The sequence below is a fragment of the Phaseolus vulgaris genome, chromosome 7 (assembly GCF_051622355.1).
Source record: "Phaseolus vulgaris cultivar YP4 chromosome 7, ASM5162235v1, whole genome shotgun sequence".
Classification (NCBI taxonomy): domain Eukaryota; kingdom Viridiplantae; phylum Streptophyta; class Magnoliopsida; order Fabales; family Fabaceae; genus Phaseolus; species Phaseolus vulgaris.
The window spans coordinates 56,775,352-56,788,019 of record NC_143504.1 but is presented as its reverse complement, the minus strand read 5'-3'; the positions used below and the strand labels follow the sequence as shown (position 1 = coordinate 56,788,019).

General features: G+C 24.7%; 1 protein-coding gene across 1 annotated transcript; it reads left to right on the top strand.

Moving 5' to 3' along the window:
• The first annotated feature begins 2,135 nt into the window (after window positions 1-2,135).
• Window positions 2,136-3,342, top strand: LOC137830525 (protein GAST1). The gene is made up of 4 exons (XM_068637931.1): window positions 2,136-2,395; window positions 2,600-2,755; window positions 2,855-2,891; window positions 2,970-3,342. Exons 1-4 carry the CDS (start codon window positions 2,333-2,335, stop codon window positions 3,149-3,151), a joined length of 438 nt encoding a protein of 145 aa, XP_068494032.1. The 5' UTR covers window positions 2,136-2,332; the 3' UTR covers window positions 3,152-3,342.
• The last annotated feature ends 9,326 nt before the right edge of the window (window positions 3,343-12,668 follow it).

Sequence of the window (12,668 nt, the reverse complement as noted above, 5' to 3'; positions counted from 1 at the left end):
TATTAATGGTGTTTATCAGCAAAAAATCTAAATTTAAGTTAAAAGCCTAAGGAAAGTGGCACATACAAACAAATGCCTTCACGTGAAATTGAATAGCTGACTCTCTCTTACACTTGTCATATGCCAAAAACAAAAAAAGTAAACATGATATGTATAAGGAAATAGAGATACTTATTAATGGAATGACCCAATTCTGATTATACTAGTGATGCAAATCACAACATCACTTGTTAATAATAAGCACCTACTAATGGAGTTATTTGTTAGTTTTTTAGTTTTTTTTTTTATGAAAAGTGTTAAAGATCACAAATCGACTAAAGATTAGAATATTTTATAGTATATAAGCCGGTCGAGTTAGATTTAAAGTTCACTTCTTAATATGGTATCAGACTCATTTTGAGTCTATCAATCCTAACGATTGTTTGTTGGATTTATCAGACTATCCGCTATTAGGACAATTATTGGATATCACCTATCTCATGCACGAGCTGTCACTCTCGACGTGAGAAAGTGTGTTGGAGATCCTACATCATTTAAAAATTAAAACATTTCATAATATATAAGTGAATGTAAACCTCACTTTATAAGTCAGTTTAGTTAACCTTAAAAGTTAAATTCTTTATATAAACAATGTTACATATAAAACTAACATGTTTTTGTTGATGTATTTATTTGTTGTGAGGTAGGAATTCTTGGATAAGAAAGAAAAGAAAAAGGAAAAAAGAAATGCATGGAAGGGTTCACGGGAGTTGTGAGAAGGATTGGTGGTTTGTAAAAAAGACAAGAAAAAAGCATAGGTGAGATGGTTTCGAATGTTGTTTCTTTCTTCTTATATCTCTTTCTCTGTCCGTTATTAGTTACTCTCAATACCCCATTCCAACCTCCATCCATGTGACTGCACATGTCACACTGCCACTTCATTTTCTCTATCATTCACATGCATTCATCAACTATTAACACTTTCTCTCTTCAAAAACCTCTTATCTCTACTTTTACATTTTTAACAATATATTATATATATTAAGAAAATTCAAAAGATTAGTATTACAATTTTTTATTTTTAAAATACATTTTTACAATTTTTTTTATATAATAATTAATATTAATAGAATGTACTTATTGATCTTAGTGAATGCATGTACTTATTTTTATTTTATCAATGTGTTCTTTAATCTTATTATTGGCAGTGAGTTAACTCCCATTGAAGTTTTGTAATTAAGAAAATAACGAAAAGATTCCACAATAAAAAAGAAACCAAATTTAAAACTGAATAATTTTATAATTAACAATTTGAAAGTGTAATTTTGAATAAGAGAAGAAATGAAGTAACTAAATATTTTACTTTAAGGAAAATTTTAAGTTTTATTCATATATACTAAAATATAAACTCTTAAGCTATTGTGAAATTTTAGTTGTTAAATGTTAATTAAAAGTCCAAACATTAGTTTTTAGTCTAAAGTGTTAGGTTAAAAGTTGCAAATTAATACATTTAGTTAAAATCATCGGATAAAATTAACAAAGGCTTATTGATGGAAAAGTTCAATAAAATATCTGATAAATAAAATTTAAATATATAGTCATAATGTTAGAAATTTTAAACGTATTATTTTTTTCCAATTATATAAAAATTGGATGTAATATTAAGAAAGTGAATAAAAATTGAAGTCCGTTAGGGTGGAGAGGACTCTATATTTAAGCTTGCAAAGCCTCCGCCATCGCACTCTCAATTGCTCCACATTAACTTTTTTTTTCTTTTTAATGTTTTTTATTATATGAAATTGTGTGTATGTGAAATATCATTAAATATTTATATTAATTATTTCATCAACACCATATTTATAAATAATATCTAAATTTAATGTTGTAATTTATTTTAATATATTGTTTTTTATAAAGTTTTTTTTAAATTTTAATTTTTTTATATATGAGTTATTAATATAAGAGAACTAACATGACATTCAACACAAAATCTTAAAGTTTATTCTTAAAATTTTGAAAAATGAAGAAATGAAGTGAAGATTTAAATGATATTAACTGTGAGAGTAGAGAATGGAGACAAAATTGAGCATATGTTTGATAAGAAAGAAGAGGTGTGAGAAGAGGCAATTTAATAGGCAAGAAAATATGATATCTGCAGTGGTCATAGTGAAAAAAATGGCTGTTTCTTCGCTATCTCTGTACCGATTCCCATCAACATAGTGCCACATTTCAGCTTCTAAAATGGACAAAGTCTTACCCAACTTCCCATATAACCACCCAACTCTACTCTACTTGGAAACCACTCTCTCTCTCACACACACACAACTTCCTTCTCTGTCTCATCTCAACCACCATGGCCACAAACATCCTTCACTTCTGCCTCCTTGCAATCCTTCTCCTCCTCAAGGAGAGCCATGTAAACAACATCATTCTTATTTCTCCTGCATTGCTCTTTCTAATGACCTAAACAATAGTGTTTTAAGTGGAGTTGATGCCACTGCATTCACATGGCTTGTTTTTTTTGTTCACTTTCTCACTTTAGCTTCTGGTGTGAAACTTCTTCCTATAAAAATATACATGAACCACAAGGCTTAACTGTTGTACTTATTATCATCTTCAGGCTATGGTTGCTGTTGCTACCTCTAAGTCTCCAGCTCCAGCTCCAGCACCAGGACCAGGACCAGCACCAGCACCAGCACCAACACCAGGAGCAGCACCAAAACCAAAACCAGGACCAGAAGCAGCACCAGCAGCACCAGCTCCTGAGTCAAACAAGGTAAGGCTTTGGAGATGTAGAAAATGTGTGAGGAAGTTAATTATTAATTAAGAAAAGAAGCATGTATGTTAATTTTGTGTTTGTTTTGTTGAGTGACAGAATAATGGGACGAGTGAGGGGAGTCTTAAACCACAAGGTATGGATAAATGAATGGAATGATAATGAATGTGATGTTGAGATTAATTAAACTGGAAAATGGTGGATGAAATTGCAGATTGTGGACCTCGTTGTGCGCATAGATGCTCAAACACACAGTACAAGAAGCCATGTTTGTTCTTCTGCAAGAAGTGTTGTGCGAAATGCCTGTGTGTGCCTCCTGGAACCTATGGCAACAAGGAGGTGTGCCCCTGCTACAACAACTGGAAGACCAAAAGGGGAGGACCCAAATGCCCTTGAATGAATCTTCAATGTCCCTTCTTTTTTCCCTTGTATTATAATCACCACCCCATCTAGATTTTCTTCCTTCATTCAGCATTTTCATTCTTCCTCAACTCACAGTTTGTTTGGATAGTTTTTACTACTCAAACTCATTTTTACTCTCCCTTTTAGTTTTAGATTAAATTCAATTCTTCTATATTTCATTTTCAGTAATAGTATTGGATCTTCAACATATCTATAAATTTTCATTTATTAAGGTAAATTTAACTCTAATTTAATTTTATGAAATTAACTTATAAAATAAATGTTTTACTCGTTTATATACTATACAATATTTTATCTTTAATTAATATAAAAAAAATCGAAAAATATTTGGCTTACCAACAATTCTACACTTAAAAGTTATAATAATAAATAGTGGTAACATCACATCTCTAACATAATGAAACTTAAGATACACTCTCTATCCAAGTAGGCACAAAATAACAGACACACTTTATATATATTAATTCGAAAATTATATTTAAACATATTATTCGAAAATTATATTTAAATTTTCAAAACATACATAATATTACATATAAATAAAATTTCTATGTGCGTAGAAGTTTGCCGGTTAATTATCAAAGCCTATGCCTAAATTCTTAATAATAACTCGTGCATGCAGAAAAAAATTATTATCGACCAAAAAAACAATTCATTGCATATTTATATTTAATAACTAGACTTACAAGTATTAGTGAATTAATTTATAATATTATTACATATTTATATTTTTAAAATGATATAATATACAAAATTACTTTTTAAAATATTTTTAATTTATAAAAACAAGCAACCCGTCAAATTTGGTTGCAAGCCAATCCACCATTCAGATGTAATTTGTCATTCCTAATTGCAGATTACACATAACTTTACCTCAAATTGTGTTAAAATTTTATATCATTATATAATTCATATTAGTTGGCAATTAATATTTTCATCACTACGGAAAAAATCAAAATAAAATACTTAAAATAATTATTAATATGTAAAATTAGTTTTTTCTAATACGTTTAACATTTTTTATTATTTAATAGTTGGTGGTGTGTGTACTGCCACTGAGTGACAATCCATGATCATCTCAATAAAAGAATTTTATTCATTAATTAGTTATAGATTCACCATAAGGAATTCTAGAAGTTGTAGAACTAAAATTTTTACACAATTATGATCTTATCTTTCTTTTATATGAGAGTATAAAAGATAAGAAATAAGTTAAAGAATTGTTTGGTGAAAAATATTTTATTTTGTTTTATAATTTTATTTAGTCTAAGAATAAAATAATTAATAAATAAAATAATCAATAGATTAAAGTTTATACATATGTGTATTGTGTATGTTGTGTGTGCGCGTGTACACTTACACGTATAAGAGTGGTGCATGTATTAATAATCTAATATTATGTGTATGTTGTGTGTGTGCGTGAGTGAATATGTAAGATTGAGTACATAAACATGTATGAGTGTGTGTATGTGTTAATAATAATCTGACACCACTTTCATCCGAACATAAATTGTTTTATATAATAAAATTATTTGTATAATTACTTTAAAAACGTTATTTATGTATAAAATAAAACACAATATTATATTATATTTTTTGTTTATTAAAGATATATATAACAAAAGTACTACAAAATAATTATTAGATATAAAATAATTTTATATATCAAAATTAATTAGTCACTATATTAACTAAATTAGTTACTATCTTATAGACTATAATAACTATTAGCATTCAAAGTATAGTTTCTATTATTAATAAATAATTTCTACCTGGTATCTAATTATATTTGGTAGCTACAATTTTGATAACTAATTATATACTAATAATTTTATAATATCTAAAATAGTATCTAATTTAATTAATATAGTTAATATAATAATTAATTATTTTTTTTCTAAAATTCATCTCTATTTTTTTAGTGTTAGAATAAAAAAAAATTAGATAAGAAAGAATAATTTTATTTTTAATCACTCATTATTACTATGTTTATTAAAATAAAAAATAGTCCGATAATTGATTAGGGTATTCGTAACGATAATAAATTATGAAGATGTTTTTCACTATAAAAAAATTGTTAATGTTTATATAAGTGTCAATATGTTTTTGGAATATAGTTTTTTTGGTATATACTTAAAAACAAACCTCATCATGTCATAAGAAATAGATTGTTAAATGGGAGATGAAAGGGTAGCATTAGCTGTAATTATAGTTGGAATCACTGATCTCATAAAAGGAATTTAATTATAATAAACTGTATATTCTGTTTCTACAATGAAAGCTTCTATGTAAATAAAATAAAACACAATATTATATTATATTTTTTGTTTATTAAAGATATATATAACAAAAGTACTACAAAATAATTATTAGATATAAAAAAAATCTCAGTTCGTTTTTTTTTTTTTATCATAGGTCACCAATCAGAAGTTGAATATGAAGATAAATATAAGTTATTATTATCATTTAAATTTTAAATTAGGCATTGAATTGAAATAAAATAAAACAATAAAAAATAATTCAGCGCAAACTTCAAATTAAGTTTAATTTTCATACATTAATTTTAGATTAAATATTAGATAAAATCAATTGAATTTTAAAATAAAATAATGATAAAATAAAATAATTCACTAGAATCAAAGTTTATATAGATATGTGTATTATGTATTTGTGTGAACTAGTCTATATACTTTACACGTGTGTGCATGTATTAATAATCTAACATCACTTAGTAAATCATAAATTATTTGTATAACTTCTCTTAAAACAGTGTGCATGTGTTAATAATCTCACACCACTTCCATTAAATCATAAATTATTTTATATAATAAGATTATTTATATAACTCTTCAAAAAAAATACATTATTTATGTATAAAAAAATATATTTATGTTTATTAAAAATATCATATGTGTGTGTTGTGTCTGTGTGCGCATGCGTGAGTGATAATGAATATGACACATAAATAATGTAAGTGTGTGCGCATGTGTTACACTTTCATCATATCATAAATGGTTTATATAATAAGAAGTGAATTTGAAATAAAATACTTAAAGTTATTAATACGTTTTACAATTTTATCAATTAATATTTGGTGGAGTGTGTTTCTGCTACGCTATTGAGTGATTCTGAATGAGTAATTATGAATTATTGATTATTTTTTAGGATCATCTCAATCAAAATATTTTATTCATTAATTAGTTATAGGTCCACCACTATAAGGAGACTCTAGAAGTTGTAGAACTGAGATTTTTACACTATTATACTGTTATCTCTCTTTCATACAAAAGAGTTTAAAAGATAAGAAATAAGTAAAAAATTGTTCGATGAAAAAGATAATTTATTTTATTTTATAATTTATTTAATTTTAAAATAAAATAATCATAGAATTAAAGTTTATATACATGTGTGTATGTTGTGTCTATCTGCATGTGCATGTATGTATATACGTGTGTGTATGTGTTAATAATCTGACATCACTTTCATTAGATCATAATTTGTTTTATATAATAAGATTACTAGTATAACTACTCTAAAAGCGCTATTTATGTATAAAAAAAACTATATTTATGTTTATTAAAAATATCATGCGTGTGTTGTGTGTGCGTGCGTGAGTGAGTACTTGTGAACACATAAACATGTATGCTGTGTGCATGTGTTAATAATCTGACACCACTTTCATCATATCATAAATTGTTTTATACGCTACAAGAAAATCATGAAATAAAAATCAATCAAAAAAATCATATACACCGTGTGTGCATGTGTTAATAATCTAACATCACTCATATTATCCTATTAGATAATAAATTGTTTCATATAATAAGAGTATTTGTATAAACACTCTAGAAGTGTTATTTATGCATAAAAACTATATTTATGTTTATTAAAGTATCATGTGTGTATTGTGTGTGCACGCGTGAGTAAGTAGGTATGTGTGGACACAAACATGTAAGCGTGTGTGCATGTGTTAATAATATGACACCACTTTTATAAGATTATTTGTATAACTACTTTAAAAACGTTATTTATGTATAAAAGATAATATTATATTCTATTTATGTTTACTGAATATATATATATATATATATATATATATATATAAACAAAATATGTAAACTAATTTTCTTTTTGCATTACAAGAAAATTATTAAATAAAAAATAATTTTAGAGACAAAAAATAATTAATTATTATATTAACTAAATTATATATTATTGTAGAGACTACAATAATTAGTGGTATGTAAAGTAATTTCTATTGTTAATAAATAGTGTCTAAATTGGTGTTTAATATAACTATCAAAATTTTAACCACCAACTAATCATATTCTAAAATTGATAGCTAAAATTTTGGTAACTATCAATTTAAAAATTATTTTATTAATAATATAAACTATTTTAGATACCAATAATTTTTTTAATCTTTAAAATAATATATAATTTAATTAATATAGTGACTAATTATTTTTTCTCTAAAATTAGTCTTTTTAGGATTGGTATAAAAAAGAGATAAAAGAAAAGACAAAATAAAGAAAGAAATAAGAAATAATTAGATAGAAACGAATAAAATTATTTTATTTATTATTATTTTTAATTATTTATTATTATTATTATAATTATTAAAATAAAAAATAGTCCGATAATTAATTAGGGTTTTCGTAACGATAATAAATTATGAAGATTTTTTTCACTATAATTTTTTTTTAATATTTAATATTTAATAAATTAAGTGTCATTGTTTTTTTGTAAACTGATTTCTGTAGATGCTTTTCAAAGTAAAGCTCATCATATCATAACCAATAGATTGTGAAATCACATATGAAAGGTGGAATTAACTGTAATTATAGTTGGAATCATTGATCTCATAAAAGAGATTTAATTAATAATAAAATAAAATGAGCACAATCCATGATTTCTGTTTCTACAACGAGAGCTTCAATGGAATACTATTTTCTTCATTCTTTTAGCTTTTTTATCACAGGCCATCGATTGAATATTACTGTAAATAAATAATTTATTTTTTAATGTCAGAAATTCGAATTATTATATTAGTCTTTAAATTCGAATTATTTTTTTTATGAATTTTAGTCTTTAAAATTTAACAAATTTCGAATTTCAATATTCAAATATATCTCTAAAAATAAGATATATTATTTTACTTGGCCGAAAAATATTAAGCTTTTTCAAACATTTGAATCAGATTGTTGATTCAACTTAAACACTTTCAATCTTAATTATAATCTCCAAATATACGTTATTATTATCATTTAAATTGTAAATTAGGCATTGAATTGAAATAGAATTAAAGACTTGAAATCAAATTTTAAAAATTATCAAAAAATAATTTTTATTTTTATTTCAAAGATTAATACGATCATTAGAGTTTTAATTAGAAATAAACTAATCTTTAATAAATTTGAAACAAAAAGATATATTTCAATAAATTCTTTTTTTCAACAAGTTTATTCAAATATATCTTTAAAATTCGAAATAAAAGATATATTTGAATAAATAGAAGGCTTTAAATTTTGAATAAAAAGTAAACTTCTTTAAAAAACAGTTTATTCATAAACTAAATCAAATTAAAAATTAAAATTAAAAAACTAAATTTGATTTGTTCTAGTACAAAGCATCACTCTCTTCTTCTTCACTCAAGAAAATGGCCCAAGAAAGTGGCTTCATGGTGTTTGTGGACAGTTTCTTGACAAATAGTGGTTGCCCTTTTGGTTTTGAAAGATGAACATGGGTGAGAGGTGGTACTATGATCATGCGTTTACGATGTTGTCTCTGCTTCTTGTTTTCTTCTTGTTTAGTTTGCAAGGGAAGCAGCACCTGCATTGGCTTGCCAGAAGGAGTTTCCACAGCAGAAGGTTGTGGACGAGGGTAGAACAAATCTGTCGGAAAAAAGTTGTATTGTTGGAATCCAGCCATGGATGTTCGATGTCTTCGATGATCTCAGAAACGAGGATGAATGAGAAAGAGAATGTTCTTCACTGAGACCTGCGAAAGAGTCAAAAGCATTGGTTCATGTGAATGTTATACATAGAGAGGGTTCAAGGGTGGTAGGGTTTATTCTTTATAGATTATTGTTATATATCTTTTTAACCGTTTGATATAAAATCTGTTTTCATAATATTAAATTTTAGGTTATATCATATCTTTTTGGTAAACCAGTTTATATTCTTTTTCTAATGTTTTTAAAATTTTCATTTTGGCTTTCTAATTAAGTTTCAAAAGAATCAATTGTAAGTTAAAATATCTTTTGGGAAAAATCTTTTATGTTTTCAGAATTTTATCTTGGTTTTAAAAAATCAATTTCGTTCTTCTGTAAATATTATTTGTATTTTGTAAACATTTACACAAAATCAATTTAGTTTTTATAAGAATTGTGTCCTAAGAATTTTTTTTATGAAAAATTAATATAATTATAGGAATTATTTAATTAACGGAGTTTCAAAGGTTATTCTAAAACATTAACAAAATAACGGAGGTTTTCTAAACATTCGTTAAACTTTAAAGGTTTTTGTTTTAAAATTTTAGCAAAATAACGGAGGTTTTTTAACTTTGTTAAATTTCAAAAGTTTATTTTAAAAACTTAGACAAATAACAGAGGTTTTTTTTAACCATTCAAAAGGTTTATTTTAAAATCTCAGCAAAATAATAGAGGTTTTTTAACTTACGTTAAATTCGAAAGGTTTTTTTAACATTCGTTAAATTTCAAAGGTTTGTTCTAAAACCTTAGTAAAATAACGGAGATTTTTTTTAATATTAGTTAAATTCCAAAAGGTTTATTGTAAAATCTTAGTAAAACATTCAAAAAATTTCAAACTTTAATAAATAAATATAATTAAATATATTCATAAATAAATAATTAAAAACTACATAGTTTTAATATATTTTATAACTAAATTCTCTAAAATTTTGAAAGTGTAATTCACATTACAAATAAGTTTTCTAAAGTTTAAAAAAATTATTTTAAAAACTCAGCAAAATAACCTTGGATAATAAGTATTTCAACAACTAATCTTGGATAATAAGTATTTCAACCGTATTTACATATTTTTTAGTTGGTTGGTTTATATAATTCATAGTTTTTTTGTTTGTTTCAAGCTCATATTAAAAAAATCTAACTTATTTTGTTTTAGCTTTTGATGTACGTATATTTTATGTGCAATTTTAATTTTAGTTATAATTGATAATATTTAATTACCATAATTTTGAAATATTTTAAATTAAGTTTTTTTTTAAAATACATCTAATAATTAATTTATTATGAAAATGAGAAGTAATAAAGTTAATTTTTCCTTACAATATGTATTTGCAATCTTTAGTCAATAATACACATGACTTTGAAGCCCCCACATCTGATAGATAATGCAATTATTTAGGATATATAAAGTAGTGATAAACACAAATTATTGTCGAGTTAGGTAATAATGGCTTCTGACCGAAGTTGGGAGAGTAAGGTGATGGAAGAAGCAATATTGGGGTGAGAAAAAGATAGTTTCTTATTAGTTTTTCTTCTCCTTAGATATATAATAGACATTAGTGAGAATTAATAGAGGTTTTAATTCTTGATAATGTAAAAATAAACATCAGCTAAAACGATTGTTTTTCTTGTAATGTATCTTATTTTATTTTTTTAATTTTTAAATTAAAGTTTATTATTTTAAAACCATTTAAGAGTATTCTCAGCCTTTAACCTCCTTGATTTTGATTATATGTACAAATATAGACGTTTGTAAGTATTTTTATCATATTGTTTTATATTATATATATAATTTTACTTATGTAATTTGTTTTATTATACGAAAGATGATTGAATATATTGTTTACTATAAATCATATAGTGAAGTTATGTTGTAAAAAATTTAAATATTAAATTAAATATTCTAAATGCTTAGATATTAATTTATATAAAATATGAGTGACGCTAAGTTTTATTTAATTTAGGTGGAAGTCCTTTTTTTACTATCTCTTAATTTTTTTTCTTCCTTTATTATTCATCATGTTTTAATTTTTGTTGTTTTATTGTAAATTTTGTATTATGAGTTAAAAATATATATTATTAAGAACTAAGAGGCGCATCGTGCATGTGTATCGATTTTTTTAAAAATATTATTATAAATTTATACGGTAATATTTTAGCATATGTAAAAAATATAATGTAGGTAAAGAAAATGGAAGAATTAGAATAAAATGAGGAAAAAAATAAATTTAAATTTAATAAACAAATATATATTTTTGCATAGATTAATCAAAACCTAAAAAGAAAAAGAGAAGAGAGATAAGAATGAAAGGTGGAGAAAAAAAAAATGAGAATATGAGTGTGGGTCTCCATAAAAGAAAAAAAAAGAAATAAATGAAGTGGGGCTTAAAATATCTTATTTAAAAAATGTTATAATTGAATTTGTTAAACAAAAACATGAAAACCAGAAAACAAATTAAATGATTCTTTACACAATCTTTTCAACTGCTCTGTAATAACCATTTTGAATTAGATAATATTAAATATTTTACTTTAAATGGTGTCATTTTGTTTCTCTTAATAAAATGAATAAATGAACAACTACTTAAATTCCTTTCACAATAAAAAGATTAACTAGGTTGTGCAAATAAGTTTTGAAGAACCTATTGAAGTATGAAGCATAAAAACTATTAATCAACCACATGTTTTTGAATTCATGTTGCCCCTTTTCATTCAAAGAATTAAGACAATTAAAACCTTCTCTTTCATAAAAAACATAACAAGCTCTATATTCACTTTGTTCTTTACATTCACATCAAAGTAAAACTTTATATTTGTCACACTCATTAAGAATTCAATAATAAGAATCCTAAATTGGCATATTTGTGTTCTTAATAACTCTTATTTCTTGTATCACTTATATCTTTCTTTATCTTAAATTATGAATAATGCATACCAAAATTTAGATCTCAGATCTTTGACAAAATTAAAAATACACACACTTCAATTATGACTACAAATATAATCTCAACCTTTATAATTCATATTCAATGAGAGAGAGAAAAATTGCATGACAAATTCATTTATAAATAAACTCAAACCAACAATTTTATTTAATATAACTTTTTCTAATTCTCTGTATGATTCACATCTTTAAGTTCTAATGAGAATCAATATCACAGAGCTTTAATACATGACTTGACATAATGACACTAATTGATAATTGAAATTTTAAGATAAAACATACATCATATGTGGTTTTAAACACCACCATCATTATATAAAACTCATAATAAGATCAACGAAATTACCCTTTAAATCTCTAGAGTTTCAACGAAAGATCCAACGCATCGCCATTGATATTTTCTAGATTGAAATAACCATGGTTGAGGATGGGCTTTTCCAACAATTTGATATATGGCTTTGTTCCATCAATTGGTGAAACTTCCATTGCCAGATTCTCTTGAGTTAAATGAGGCTCGATGTGAACTATAAGTGCTCGGAGATTTGAAAAAATATAGT

What these genes read in the sequence shown, in the direction of transcription:
- LOC137830525 (XM_068637931.1), top strand. Translation starts at nt 2,333, where the DNA reads ATGGCCACAAACATCCTTCACTTCTGCCTCCTTGCAATCCTTCTCCTC. An exon ending in TCCTCCTCAAGGAGAGCCAT is followed by an intron (nt 2,396 to 2,599) that starts GTAAACAACATC and finishes TATCATCTTCAG; the next exon opens with GCTATGGTTGCTGTTGCTAC. An exon ending in CAGCTCCTGAGTCAAACAAG is followed by an intron (nt 2,756 to 2,854) that starts GTAAGGCTTTGG and finishes GTTGAGTGACAG; the next exon opens with AATAATGGGACGAGTGAGGG.